Source organism: Bemisia tabaci, chromosome 1 (genome assembly GCF_918797505.1).
Source record: "Bemisia tabaci chromosome 1, PGI_BMITA_v3".
In the NCBI taxonomy this organism is placed as follows: Eukaryota; Metazoa; Arthropoda; class Insecta; order Hemiptera; family Aleyrodidae; genus Bemisia; species Bemisia tabaci.
Genome location: NC_092793.1, coordinates 73,201,119 through 73,216,281, shown reverse-complemented (window position 1 = coordinate 73,216,281; position 15,163 = coordinate 73,201,119). Strand labels below are relative to the sequence as shown.

Here is a 15,163-nt window from a genome sequence, read left to right as displayed (position 1 = left end):
GGAGGATCTCAGCAAGCCACGAACAGAAAAAAAAAAAAAAAAAAAAAAAAAAGGGAGGAGGTGGGAAAGGAACCTGGACGCCGGAAGCCGGGGTTGGGGGCGGTCGCTGCTGCTGCTGCTGGATGCCATCGTACCGGGATCGTCGCATTTTTTTTTCTTTTTTTTATTCTCTGTTTCAGGTGCTGCTGCTTCGTGCCGGGATTTTTTTTCTTCTTCTTTCCTTTTTTTTCTTTTTTTTATTCTCTGTTTCAGGTGCTGCTGCTGGATGCCATCGTACCAGGATCGTCGCATTTTTTTTTTTCTTCTTCTTTCCTTTTTTTTTCTTTTTTTTATTCTCTGTTTCAGGTGCTGCTGCTTCGTGCCGGGATTTTTTTTCTTCTTCTTTCCTTTTTTTTCTCTTTTTTTTATTCTCTGTTTCAGGTGCTGCTGCTGCTGCTGCTGGACGCTGGTTCCCGCAACCGAAGGTAAGATACCGTTTAAATTCTTCACGTTAATCAATTGTGGAGGGCACTACTCCCGTCTCCCGCGGGTACAGATTTTTTTGGCAGAAACGACAAGGAGCAGTGGATGGAGCTACGGCAGCGTTGGTAAGTGTTTTATTTTGTTTTCTCTCCTCCTTTCCTCTTTTCTCTTCCTTCCCTCCTCTCTCTTCCTTTCCTCTTCTCTCTTCCTTCCCTCCTCTCCTCTCTTCCTTTCCCTTCCTCTCCCCTCTTCCCTCCCCCGTGGATTAGGGCTCTTGGCGATACCACGTTAAAAAAAACGCGCCGAAAGCTCTACCTCCGGGAGCAGTACCTGATCGGGCTCTCCTAAGGTGGTGTGGAAACGAGCTTGTCTGAAGGTATTTCCCCCTTTTTCTTCCGCATTGTGGATGTCCACGTTTCGATGGACGCCATATTTTTTTTGTCAAAACGACATGCGATATATCTCATCGATTGGTTCCATTTTTGTCAGCCACTCGTCATTTTTCTCGAACTTTGAGATCGCAATTCTGTTGTCAGGAGACTAAATAATTCACTTACCAATTTTGACAAACAAATTCAACGTAATAATAGCGTGGTATTTTTGAAGGGGAAATATCGCATTCGAGTGCAGTTTTGATATCAGTATCGAATGCTATATTTCTCCTCTAAAATAACTCGCTTTCAATGCGTTGAATTTCTGTGATATCTGGATGAAAATAACTCGAATTTTAGCTGTTGACTTCCATATTCAGCTGCCAAATTCAGCGTGTGATTGCGGCATATGAAATGAATAATCGCCGGAAATTTTCAGCGGCATATGAAATGAATAATTGCCGGAAATTTTCAGCATTCCTGGTTACTTCCGGTGAGACCCGGAAACACTCATTATTTCCCGAAAGTATTGAGCATTTTCGGTTTCATTGGATGATCGCCGAAGCAGTCTCTGAATGCGCGCGTATGCATTTATGAATTTCCTCGGGGTACAAGGTACACTTAGTGCAATTTTCAAATGTAAATATGTTGGCCAAAACTTTAGTTCCAATTTGATCCAAGGGACGATATAGGACCTGGAGGGGGGCGGGGGCTCCTAAGAGCGTAGGAGGCATAAAGTCATATATTGACGTTAATAGAATGACCGAAAATTTTAAATGCATGAATCCTGTCACGATCGTTACGGAAATGTCACGACCGTCACACTTTTTTCAGAGTTGTGAAACAACTGCCAATTTTTAAAGTTCATGATTTTTGAACAATGTTTAAGATTTTTCGGAGGCGTAGGTTCAGATATTTAAGAAAAAAAAACAAATATGTAGATATCTTATCCTTAAATCAAGAAGCATTGTTTTGTTTTCCGAGAAAAAAGCTGAAAAATCTGCAAAAATTAGAGAACATTTGCTATTTTATGATAACCATATCTTTTCGTTGTTTCACTTCTTCATAGGACCTAACAGTATAAAAAAAAAAATAATAATAAAACTGCATATTTGACCATTTTTCTCTTTCCGATGGACCAAAATAATCGATGTGACAGTCGTGACATCCGGGATCTATTTTTAAAACAATTTCTCATAAAAAAAAGAAATGCCTGATAAAGAACGGTGCTCGTACAAAATTTTGAAGCCTAATACTATGCTGAACTAAGAAAAAAAACTCTCAATCCAAAATAACGTAGTTAAATTTTTAGTTTTTGGGAGGTCAAATTGGACAGTTTTCGTAGAATTACCCAAGAGAGGAACGCCGTACGAGCCTTTAGACGTTGCCAAATTTCCTTCGATAAATTACAAATTTTCGGGAAAATCTGAGAATACTTTTCCTCCAATTCTCCAGGGAGTTTCATCCGCTATCAGATCTGAATCATCTGAGGATTTCAAGAGAAAATATTCCTTGAAAATGAACATTTAACAGGAGGAGATTTGACGACTCCCGAGTGTTAATACGGTGTTTTTCCTTAGATTAGCACGGCAGTATTCTCCCCTCTTCCTTGGCAGAGCGATGTAGGTTCGTCCCTTTAAAACAACAGCGGGTACCTAAAAAGTACATTTTCTCCTTCGTGTGAATGGCAAAAATAACAGCTCATGCGGAGGATTTGTTGTGTACACAACACTCACAACAGCCTGGTAATTGCTCGTTCGTTAGTGGTGGATTTTATGGCGCAGACGCGCAGGACAAATTTCCACCCGCTGCTGCTGCCGATCCTCTTGATTTTCCCCTGGTGAGAAAAGGACAGTTTTCGCGAGCATCTTGGCAACAACGGCGCGCATGCGCCTATTGCGGGGGCGCACGCGGCACGCCACGATGCTTTTACTAGTTTCCCATAAATCCTGGCGCCATCAATTTGCGCACCGAGCCCCGATGTTGCCAGGATGCTTGCGAAAACTGTTCTTTTCTCGGTATGATAATCGCTGTAATAATGGAGATGTTGCATATGTGAGGAATTTGCAATTTGACTATTGATTCTTATGTAAAAGTTCATGAGAAACACGATGGCGCCTCTGGTTTCCTCTGAAATCAACTCCCAACCTCAAAAAAAGCTCTCGAGTTGAGGCCAAAATGGAGGGGATATCCCACGCTATCCTGAGAGTCCACCTACATCAAGACAAACTCTCCATGCAAAGATAGGGAGCAAGTACATTAGCAGGGTTGCCGTGTTTTCAGTTTTTGAGTCCCCAAATAACGTGACAGCCCTGTCAATGTATTTGCTGCCTATCTTTGCATGGAGAGTTCGTCTTGATGTAGAGGTGGACTCTCAGGATAGCGTGGGATATCCCCTCCATTTTGGCCTCAACCTGAGAGCTTTTTTTAAGCTTGGGAGTTGATTTCAGAGAAAACCAGTGGCACCATCGTGTTTCTCGCGAACTTTTACATAAGAATCAACAGTCAAATCGCAAATTCCTCACACATGCAACATCCCCATAATCAGGAGTGACATTAAACTAGAATATCAAATGGATTGCATTTCGCAAAAAGGGACCAAGAGCATTCCGATGTTACTAGGATTGTGCAATTTACATTCTTTGCAAAGAGAATACCGAAATCATGCAAAAAATTAAATTTATATCGGTAATTTTCGTCTTGAATTCATAGTTTATTGGGAGTAAAGATAAAACTTGTACAGATGATTACTTTATATTTGCAAGGTAAAAAGAGTTGCCCAGTTTTAGCAACGTAGGAATGTTCTTCGTTTCTTTTTGCAAAATGCAATCCAAATGATCTGCCCCATTGAGGGCCATTTTCCGACCCATCAAGGTCCAAGAGCAAATTTGAAAATACTCTGTACCCCCGGGTATACTGATATCCTCAACATATCAGTGGTCAATTTACATGGTTCTCATCAAACTCGGACGATCGGTAAAGTTTTACCATTGTTTTTAAACTCAGTTAGCTGGATAAGTTGCGGTTATCGCGAAAAACGATAGTTTTCGGTGCCTGATTCCCCCTCCCCCTTTTCTTCTTATTTTTTGAACGCAATTACTCCTCAAAGTGTGTGTTTTTGTATGCCATAAGGACGATAAGTGGAAGCGCTTCGACAATGCGCTTGTGCCTAAATATTTCACCAAACAGAGAAAAACTGCAATCTGTCGTGGAAAACCGTGAGATCGCCGGCCGGCTAAGCTGAGCTGGGTGAAACTTTTCCGTGCTTACTTTTTGTGGAAACCTTGCAGATTCGAAACTTAAAAGTGAAAAGCTTAAGAAAATGAAACATATTCTTAAGCTAAAAGTGCTGAATTTGTATTTCCAAAGACGGGCTAATAAATATTCAAAAAGAAAAAAAAGAAGAAAAAAATTAAAAGTACACAGGTGTTCAAGGAGCAAGAGGTACTTGTCCGCCTCCCGTCAAAGTGCCCCATTTCTCCGGTCACATCTGAGTGGCGCTCGTCTTAAAACCTGATTCGAGTCAGTGTTCACGACTCCCCGATCTTGAATGCCTTAGAAAAATTATGACATCGTTATAACCGATGTGTCGTTACAAGGCGATGTCGTAATATCGGATTTCCACCTCACCGTCTTCTGTTATAAAACTCAAAACAATAATGAGGCGATATTGCACGGTAGCACAGTCTCAGGCGCGATGATCCTTGGAAACGCTACGTGTAAACAAAATTGCATTCAACTAGTTTGAAGGCACTTTTTACCGCAGATACGCGCCGCACGCTGTGGTATTTGACAGAAAAACCTGGCCAAAACCTCAATTTTAAATTATTTTCTTTTGGAAAACGAATGTGATATTCGAAATCTACACTGTTTTTCACCCTAGTAGACATGTATGTGCCATTTTTCGAGTGGCTCAATTTCCCGCGAAGAGACCACGAAGTTACCTATTTCTCAGCGATTATTTTGATATGTTTCGGTGCTCTACTCGTCGATCAGTTTACTTCAACTATGCGGCCATAGAAGGGAACTTCGGCGATATGCAACACATTCTTAGGGGTATATTCTGCACAACTAACCACAGTATTTTCGAAATTTCCTTTTTTAGTGATTTTCACAGGAGGTTGAAAAGTGATGTAAAAGTAAACGTTTTTTTTCGAAATTCAGAGTCAGATTTCTTTTTGCGCTCAACTGCGCTCAAGCGGTTTAAGGCGGAATGTTATAGTCCAAAGTGGGTATTTTCAGGATTCAGGGGTGACAGACTGAGGAAAACTGAGGAAATTGAAATTTTTGACCTTAAAGATGGACTTCTGAGCGATTTTCACAAACATGAATGAGAAAAATTATATCCAACTGAAATTGTATTTTTCCAACAGCTCTGACCCATTTAGTAGAAAATTGGGTGATATTTGGTCACGCAACCGTTTTCTCTAGCCCCTGCGCCCCCGAAAGAGGGATAAAAAAATAATTTGAAAGCGGATGAGAGGGTCACTTTAAAGTCTTGCAAAAGTGTTTCATCCGTTATCTAACCATCTCTTCGTGCATTATCCTTGAGTATAGACATATTTATGCCATATTTTACTTTGACAGACAAATTTAGGTCCATGCGGCCATGGGGTGGGGCTTCTGGCACCATGAAATTACGCTGAGAGGCACTTTTTGAAGCCTCGTAAAAGTTATTTTACGATTTTTCCTCAGCCAGCAGATTGTAAAGGGACATCATTAAAATTAAATATTCCATTATTATCAACTTCTATTTTCTGCGGTCAGAGTATATATACTACCCACGAATTTTTATAGAAAATACCTTCTGCATGATATTAACATATTATTACAATTTACATCAAAACTGTTACCTAACTTTTAAATATCGAGAATGATTCAAAACCTAAATTTTGAGAAAGAATACAATTGCACCTCGATAAGTGAGATATGTGGTTTTGTTACGAATTTCGCAGTGACTTACGCTGTTTTATATTAAAAAAAGCAATTTCAAAGGTAATTGAGTGCCCTCACTTCGAGATGTGGACCATGGGTTATAGGAAGGAACCCATCAAAATGAATCATTTTCACAGGTGCTTTCTGTCCTTACAATGGTTCTTATTATGATAAAACTCATTTTCATCTTATAAGTTATCCTCAAATCATCATATGGAGGTCCCGGCATTTTCATACTAGCACTAATTTTGATTCAAAACTGTCAAAAATCTAATATCTAGAATGATTCTTATTAATTTTTTTGAGAAATGTACAATTACTCCTCAATGTGAGAGATCGGCTGTTGCGTCAAAAATTTTGAAGTGACTTACGCTGTTTCTTAGGAAACCATTAATGAGGTTATAGAGAGTCCTTATTTCGAAAAGTGGACCATAGGTGAAGGAGAAACTCGTCTAAATGCACCACTTTAGTCAGATACTTTCTGCCTTTTAAAGGCTTTTTGGAGGGCTTCTTCCATCCGCTTTAAACTCTCCACAAATTGTCATCTGATGTGTTAGGTGGTTAAATTGTGCATATTATCACTTAAGAAGAAGTACTGATTGTAAAATATTTTTAAAACTCGGCGATATCTGGTGATAAATAGTTTTGGCCAGCTTTTCAGGTCAAATACCACAGTGTGCGCCGTCCAGACGCTAGACATGGATTAAGATGTTAGAGTTCGCGGTGACTTCCGTGAAAATATGAAAAGGCGCCTTTCCGGGCTAATTGTTGAAATTGATAGACGAAGCGATAGACAAAGAAGACACGGGGGGGGGGGGTTGGTTGAAATTCGTGGTTAATATGGACTAAAGGGATAAATGATGACTAACTGTGGGTTGCCGTTAGTAAGTCTATTACCTACCTCCTTCATCCATTGCAACCACCTGCTTCCACCAATAGGATCCCTCCAAATCTCTTTTGTCCTCTTTGTCTATAGCTGTCAACAATCAGCCCCCTGTAGAGTGTTCAGGAGAAGTTCCTCCACATGGAGTAGAGAGCAGTCTGTCGATCTATTTAAGTAAAGTTTTGTTTATTGATTCTGAATCGGTGGCAATTCTAGACAGTTGGCAACACTGTCTTTCCTCCATTTAAATGTATGTAAAACAATCGATTCCTGGTGAGGCACTTTGCCTTCACATAAAATTGCAAGCCTGTTTCTAAGATGCCCTACAGGGCGATTATTGAAATTTAAACCAGCCTGATTCGACATCAAATTGCGATATATAGCATGGTTAAGATAGGGCTATGTCTTGTCGTTTCGGGCTGACATAGTTTCAATAATCGCCCCGCAGAATAGAGGGACACACAGATAACCAGTGCTTATTTACCTAAAAACTGGCACTGCTAGTTGCATCAGAGGGTTACAACTTACAATGCACTTTCTGAAGTGATACATGGGCGAGGTCCTTTCAGCTGAGGTCACAGTATGTTCAGTATGTTTCAGTATGTTCTTCAACATGAGAGGAGATTATATGATTCACATGATCAGAGCTGTCTGTCAGAGCTTGACTCTCCAATATTTAGCACCCCAATAAATATTCCCAAAGAGTAGAGCTCTGATTAGCACCCCTGATATATTGAATCAAGCGACTTTCTCGCACATTGATGACCATGTTGATCAAATTTATTTCGTCAACCCAACAAATAATTTCTTATCTTGGGAAAAAGCGAGAAAGAAAACTCAAAAAAGCAATACTTAGGTCGTAATTAAGTATCCCATTTATGGAATAGTCTCAACTACCAGATACATACGCAAATGTGATTCAAACGATCTTAGAATCTACTTAATACTTAATTATAAGAGCTTGAAAAAAGGACTTAAATCTCGCAAAAAGGGTCAACATCTGGCCAAGTTTGAATTTGCAGTAATTGTAATAAACGTTTTCCTCCAATGTGTTTCAGGAAAGTTATGATGCAAAACTAATAAACGCTCTTACAATGGCCACACAGCATTACAAAATCCACCGAAATTTGATGTCTAAACTTGTGCAGTGAGTACACGCCATTGAAGAATAGAGGCATTTTTTCAAAATTTGAGCGCTTCCGAAACTGAGATGTGCGCACAGTGCACACGGTACACAATGAGCAAGTCTCCAAAATCTACATGCTCACTAGAAGTGTAAAAATTAGTTTAATATGGGGTAAATTTATCAGATTTTAGTCTATGAATAGTGTATAATTTGTTTCATACCAAAAAAAATCTGATGCTGCATAAATTTGAAAAATCAAAAGATACTTTGGGGATCAAGTAGTAAAAACACAATGCAGGCAAGATTTAAGAGAAGCGTTTTAAATATTTTGATGGAAGAGAGGTGATTCGAACCCCACCCCTCCTCCCTCCACCAATGGTAATGATTTTTTTCCTCCTTATCTTGTGGAGGACTTGGTGCTAGGTAGTAGACCAACATTTTAGGAGCCAAACCTACCTTGAATATCATTTAGAGGCACTGAACCAATGAACAGTGCACCGTTGGTAAATTAGAAACTGACTAGAAAGTAAAATTATTTGATTGTACGAAATCCTTACATTTTATTTGCGTACTGCCCGCAAAGTTATCTTCAAATTATTTAATCAGTTGATTGTAAGATTAGCCTGCCAATGTCATTAAAATATAGGAAAATGTGGTATTTACCTCAGTTTCGGTGAGATGTCCTCCCTGTTTTGAAATTTTTACAATTGAGGAATACAGATATGATATTAAAAATAGAAAGGATGCTTAAAGACTATTAGATAACATATAACACTTTATCAGAAGAAAATCAGTTGTTGGAGGGGAAAGAACATGAAATAGAGAAAAGGGAGAAAAAACTCACAGCCAGTGAACACTTTTAAGCTCAGAATTGTTGGGAATAAGTTAACCAATCACACTATTTACTCCTCGTAATGATAGATAACCGCTGATAATGTCACTTGGTAAACTACGCACAGTGCTAAATTCTTCTGCCATTGCATACTGTAATTTAGTCTGAGGGTCTGTATATTTTGCCTGAAAAAAAAGGGAGTAAATTCAAGTTAGAAAACAAGAAATACTTTGAACAAAAGCAACAGGCCTTGCGCCGAAATCCAACTGGAGTTTAACATTCCTGCACCAGTGATGAGAAACAACTCATACAAGGCAATTGGCCAAGGCTTTTAGTTTGTTTGCTTGTCTTCATCCCCATTAAAGTTGTTTGCGTAACATTCTGGTAGTGAATAGCTTGTTCTAGTAGCTTGGTAAATTTCAGCTTACAAAATAGCACATGAAAACACATAGTGATAGAAGAAGGATTGTTTTGTGTAAAGGGGAAAATGAACGTTTCGTGTCACTAAAACTGAATAATGATACATCATATGCAATACAAAAATAGAAGATATTTTGCCTTGAAATCTTATTCAACCAACAAGTTAAGCAACCCAGCTTTCTTTAGCATATGAGGCATTGAAGGATGAGAAGTGCTTGTAAGGTACAAAATATCCTGATGCACACTGAAAATATGAGTGAAGTAAAAATCTATGTATGTTTAAATGGGACATACACAGAGGTTAAATTACATTTTTGCTCCATTGTGTGAGAATTTAGTTGCGATCCATTTTTTGAAATTCAAATTATGAGCAATTCTTACACGAATCGAGATGAATAGACATTACTCAACTCACCGTTAAGCCGGAGATATCTGAATACTTCTTTGCTGGCTTGAAAGATGGAGGAGCTGAGATATGAGAATCTGTAAAAAAAAAAAAAAAATTAAGGCAATAAAATTTTTGTTGTTTAATATCTACCACAAAAAAAAGTGTAACAGCTGAGAAGGTTGATCTATCTGTGGATGTAAGAGGAGAGAAAATTTATCCCGGAGAAAAAAATAGAAAGGGAAATTTTCTGAATTTCGTACAGATAGATATGAGGTAAAGGTATTGAAAAATATGTATAAAAAATGTTGAGTTGGTAATGGAAACATTGTGGAGCCAGGTCAACTCTTGAATGGTTATGGATACAACTTTTTAGCTTGATGACACAATTTCAGAGAGAACCATCAATATTTTCACTTTGAAAATATTAACAGAACAAATAGAGAAAGTCTTTGAATAATGAGTTAAAAATGCTTCATGTTTTCATGCCAAAATTCTTACAAATTTCAGACCACAGTCAGCCTGCGTTTATATTGTTAGAAAGCTATACTTCTATCATCTATAGATTTTTGTGAGATGAGAAAATTAAAAAACTTACAATGGACATAAGACTCTGGCCATGGGAGACTTCGCTCGTGAGTGAGGATTTGCTTCAAAGACTTCCAGACTCTCTTCTTATTATTCACCGTTCCATGATACTGAAATCAGAAACGTAAAAATGCTGAGAGAGCGAACTTTTATTTCATTTTTTTGTGAAACAATTTCATAATATGAACTCCTGGATTGATATATGCCTCAAATTCCTTATATGTTAGGGCTCTGATCCCCGCCCTGGTCAGTCACTAGTGGCTGGCAAGGGCTGGGATTTGAGGTTGCTCTTCTCTGGCACATACAAGTCGTTACTGTAGTCTGGTTCCCTCCTCCTTTTCGAATCAAAAGAAAGAAAAATAATTCTTTTAGAACTTCAGTTGTTCAAGTCTTGGCTATAAATATTAGATGAACGCTAAAAGAGCTAGATTAACAGGAATTAAGAAGAAAAAATTATTACATTATGCACATATTGAAACAATGAAATGTCTTCAGTATGCATGCAGTTTAATTATTTGAGGAGTACCACCGAACCCAGTGTGTGCACCTAGTTGTTCAAATGCACGTTAAAATTTTAGAAATAGGAAAGTTTGCCGAGCAAAAAAAAAACAAAAAAAGGTTATCAATTTTGCCGTTACCTAATGGAAAGTTTTGTGGAATGCTGGTGGAATAATACCGTATGCGACCAATATGGGGACGCATGAAAATATAGGAGGCTGGAACTTTCTACATCCCTTGACGTACGTTGAAAAAAAAATGACACTTCCCAGCATTAACTACTTGAGTGGAGAAAAATTATTCTAGTCCTCAAGACACATCTTTCCTCCAGTTTCAATATTCAGATTTTACCTGCCATACTGGTTTATCGACCAGCATTGAAGGATTCAGCGAGCGCAACACCAGTCGTTTTGACTGGGACGAGCTTGTGGCTATACGGAACTTGCTTATGGCTTACGACCAGCATGGCTCAAAAGGTAGAATGCACCTCTGAACTTTTTTTTAGTGGGGGGGGGAGGGAGGAGAGGCACAGTGGGAAATACATACCCAAAATATTGTGTCAGGCAACATTTTAAAAGAATGATTGAAAGCATTCTTAAACTTACATTGAATGACTGTTTTTTAAAGACAAAATGCTTCTCCTCTTTAATTTCCTCGCTAACTGCTACATCAGTTACAGGGACTACTTCATTACCGGTTACTTCACTTTCAACAGCACTTGGCCCAGCGTCAGTGGTCTATACAAAAAAATAAAAATGATACTCATTAAAATGGAGGCAAAATAAACTTATTTACTAATAAACAAGCTAATACTACACCAAAATGTAGGTACTTGTTTCTTTGATCAAAACTACCATTATCTTCAGTGACTGATGAGAGAGTAGCCTTCTTCACAATTTACACTTTTTTCTTTAAAAACTTGAGAAGAAGTAATGTAAAGTAGCCGTGTTTACTTTGCCCATACCATGAAGTTCACAGGGCAGATTGACGGCCAACTTCTGGGGTCAAACTGAAGATAAACCGTCTCAATTTCTGCCGAAAGTGTTTATGGTAAAATGCAAATCTTTCGTTGTACTTTGAGAGTCAGGCAACTAATTAAAACGGGTTTTCAGTGACTGTTACTTTGGTAATACTAGATTTATGTCCCTCTCTGCAATTTCATTCCAGCAGATAGTTATTGGAATTACTTTATCTAAGTAAATTTGGATATTTTTGGCACTTAATTGCATGGAAGAGAAAGATTATCAGCTTTGATTGTAATTTGTAAGACCTCGAGAAGTTGCAAGAGGAACATCAGACTTGCTCTTGGCCAACTACTTCTACCACAACCATTCCGTTGACTATGTCAGGTTGTTATTTCTGAATTGTATTCAGGACGTAATCCCTCTTGATTGGGTTTTGGCAATTTTTTTTCTTGCTTCTGGTATCTCTAAGTACAAGCAGAGTCCTCATGCCAAAATTCAGAAAAGAAATGTTGTTTACATGAGTTGTTGAGATGTACGATGTACCTATGTAAAAGAGGGAATAAATACTTACAGCGGGAGCTTTGCGCTTGAGAGTAGCTTTGACAATTTTTGGCGGTGTTTCTTTGACCATTATCAACAACAATTAAAACCAATATACTTAGTAGTCTCATGCAAAGCCAGTGCAAAACTCACTTGAACATCTGCTTTGGTAAAATGATTATACTGCTATTAGAGATTTGTTTATAAACACAAGCACAATTACTCAGGTGGGTACATTTTAAGGTTAGGCTGGTTCCAAAATATACAGCAGCCAACCTATGCACTCCAAGCCACCAGAATGATTTTTTATCTCAGTTTTTACGGCCCTTCGTTTGTAAAGAACGTATTTGACTTAGTTTTTGCATGAATTTACTTATTTTTGCGTTTATGAGCATTCTTGGCCATCTCGATTATGTTGACATCTAAAAATTGGCATATTTCTAGTGTTTTTCGTGTTAGAAGGTGCTGATTTTTTGGGCCCTGTAAGCTCGATATTTAAACAAGTCGGTCATTTTGAGTTCACGAATGACGTTTCCAATGTTCATGCTGGGCATTGGATGTTCTCCCAGTAAAGTGTAAAGTCTCTAAATACGTACTTCACTTCAAATTAATTTTTTTAAATTATAAGGGTTCGAAAAAATGAATGATCATTTAGGTATTCCTTTGAAACCACCACAGTCCTTTTCTTTGATTATTGTCCCAGTTTTTGATTTTTGTTGCCATCTTGAAGTTTTGTGACGTCAGGCGGGTACCACTTTTGCCAGGCGTGTGCCAGGCGACTACCGAATCTGTAGCGCGCATTTCAAATCTTCGCCTGCTCTCAACAAGATTAGAACAAGATGAGGACGAGAAGCATTGTTTGATAAGTGAGATGACGATGTATAAATTAGATATAAATGATCCGTCACATTCCTTCCTAGAAATGTGCCTGTTCCAGCTGAATTTAGTTTTTTATTTCTGAATGATGAAAGAATCTCAAAGGATCGAAATATGACTAATTACTAGCTCTGTAGCTTGCAAGATAACGCCCTTACCTGAGTTATGAATTTTTCCAGTATCGTTGAAATATAAGTAGAGTACCTAGTAGCGGCACCCAGTGTCACAGTATGTCATACCTATTTGATGTACCTAGGTAATTCTCATCCAAACAAGAGAAGAATAAATATTTACCTTCATTAACACCAAGTAGACGAAAGTTCCACTGTGAACTTAGTTGGCCAATAAAAATGCAAACAATGAAGCAATTATTTTTATTTCCTGACTCCAAATGGTAAGAATTATGGTAAGAACTCTAAGGCATAGTAAAAACTGTATTTATCATTCCTCAATAAATACAAGGTTGACTGTTTGCATGGAAATGATAGTACATTAGTTGGCGTCTTATCTATTATTCTAAACTTTAGATTAAGTTGATGAAGGTAGCAGGTTGTTGTCAGCAAGAGCTGTTGATATGAGTATGTAGTTTAGAATGGTCTGCCAGAGGAGCATCATTAGTAGGGGTCTCTGGATACTATGCCACCTCTTATCAAGAATGTTTATGCTAATTTTGTTGCTATGTGGTGATGGGAGAGATAATTTCAAGATTATTTTGGTAAAAGTCGGACAAATATGAGGATGCCAAGTTTATAAGAAAATCTCACATACCAAAGTGAACATTGTTTCATGCCTCTGCAATTTTCAGCTTCGGGCTAGGTTCTCGCAAGAAGGTCAGCACAACGCGCTGATCAAACTTTTGTGGAATTTCTTGTTAATTTTAGAATGTGTGCCAAAGTCACAGTAAGTATTCCACAAAAATTGCAAATCTAAAAAATCTAGAAAAATAACAAGTACCTCTCAGCCTCCGCGCAATTCGCACCCCTGCTAATAAATGTTGGAGAATAGAGAACACTTTACCATCAAAACATTACTCGCACTGATTTTAAACTAATATGTAATTATATGTGTACGATGGTGGATCTGAGCTGTACTTACTTACCAAACTTTGTTGAGCGAAGTTGTTACTTAGGGGAAATTCATTAACTGCTGCCAAGGATTCACAAACTCTGACCTTGATAAATATTTCCGACATATACTTGAGATACAGTCAGATGTTTGGAATTCTGGACATTCAGTTATTGTTCACATACAAAAGAAATTGACTAACAAATACAACCGTTTTATATTTACATAACTGCTCCACAGAACATACCGACAGTTGTGATTAGTTTCTCGACAGCACTCTGACAGCGGTAGGATAGCTAAAGGATCCCTACCCTGCGGCAAAAATGGAGTTGATTGAAATTTTGATTCACATGGTGCTAATGCTGTCAAGACTCAAGACAAAATTACACTCCACGCACAGTCAAAGAGTATTTTGATAAGTAAGATTATCCATTAAGGAAGTTGCACAAATCACAAATCAAACCGAAGGACACGGACAAACCAAGGAGCCAGCCATAGCCAGCTCAGAAACTCGGCAATTCAGTTTCTCTCACTGCAAAAGGTGGAACCATCCAAAGTACCATCAATGTTAAGTTGAAGGGGTGAATTACTTATTTAAAGAGTGCTAAGTCATTTTGGGACTTTTTTGAAGAGATTTAAAGGAAAAAATTGGAAAATGCTCAACTATAAAATGAACGTAAACAATCCGCCATTGTATCAAAGCTGAGAGCTGACGCACAAATGAAACAAGCGCTAAACACAAGGGTAAAAAGTACATACGTAAATTGATTTTGTTTTATAAGGAAAATGGTGAAAAAGTTAGGAAATTCATATTGGAAATTGAAGCTTTAAGATATAAAGAACTTCAGATAATTAATACAGTTTATTTAGAAACGGAGTTCAAGAAGGCAAAGTTAAGGAAACTCAGAAGGAACAGGGTATTTTGTAGGAAAGGGTTGGTAGGTTTAGAATTGAATCGACGTATCGACGTATCGAACAGCGACTATCGGTAGTCTCGAAAAACCCCTGTAAAATACACACTAATACGATAAGCGGTTACATCAGATCTTATGGGAGCGCACTCACACATACAAAAAATCGCTTTTTCAAGCGATTTTTTACAAGAGAACAGAGGAAAATCTCACTAGCGATCGAGATTTTTCGAGATTTTACATTGATTAAACGGCCCAGGGTGAAAGGAAAGTTCTCTCCAGTTGATCACTGGGAGAACAATTGAT

At 38.1% G+C, this 15,163-nt stretch overlaps 1 protein-coding gene across 2 annotated transcripts in view; it reads right to left on the bottom strand.

Moving 5' to 3' along the window:
- Window positions 1–12,252, bottom strand: part of LOC109033213 (INO80 complex subunit C) — a 54,540-nt gene extending 42,288 nt beyond the window's left edge. Inside the window, exons 1-5 of one of the 2 annotated variants that reach the window (XM_072306144.1) lie at window positions 12,037–12,252; window positions 11,106–11,237; window positions 10,013–10,112; window positions 9,445–9,512; window positions 8,622–8,794 (exon numbers count right to left, since the gene is read on the bottom strand). In XM_072306144.1, the coding sequence (XP_072162245.1) occupies window positions 8,663–8,794; window positions 9,445–9,512; window positions 10,013–10,112; window positions 11,106–11,237; window positions 12,037–12,096 (492 nt within the window). In that variant the 5' untranslated portion in view covers window positions 12,097–12,252 and the 3' untranslated portion in view covers window positions 8,622–8,662. Of the gene's footprint in view, window positions 1–8,133; window positions 8,795–9,444; window positions 9,513–10,012; window positions 10,113–11,105; window positions 11,238–12,036 lie in introns of those variants that run through there. The other variant, XM_019045735.2, reaches the window with a different exon arrangement.
- Between the last annotated feature and the right edge of the window lie 2,911 nt (window positions 12,253–15,163).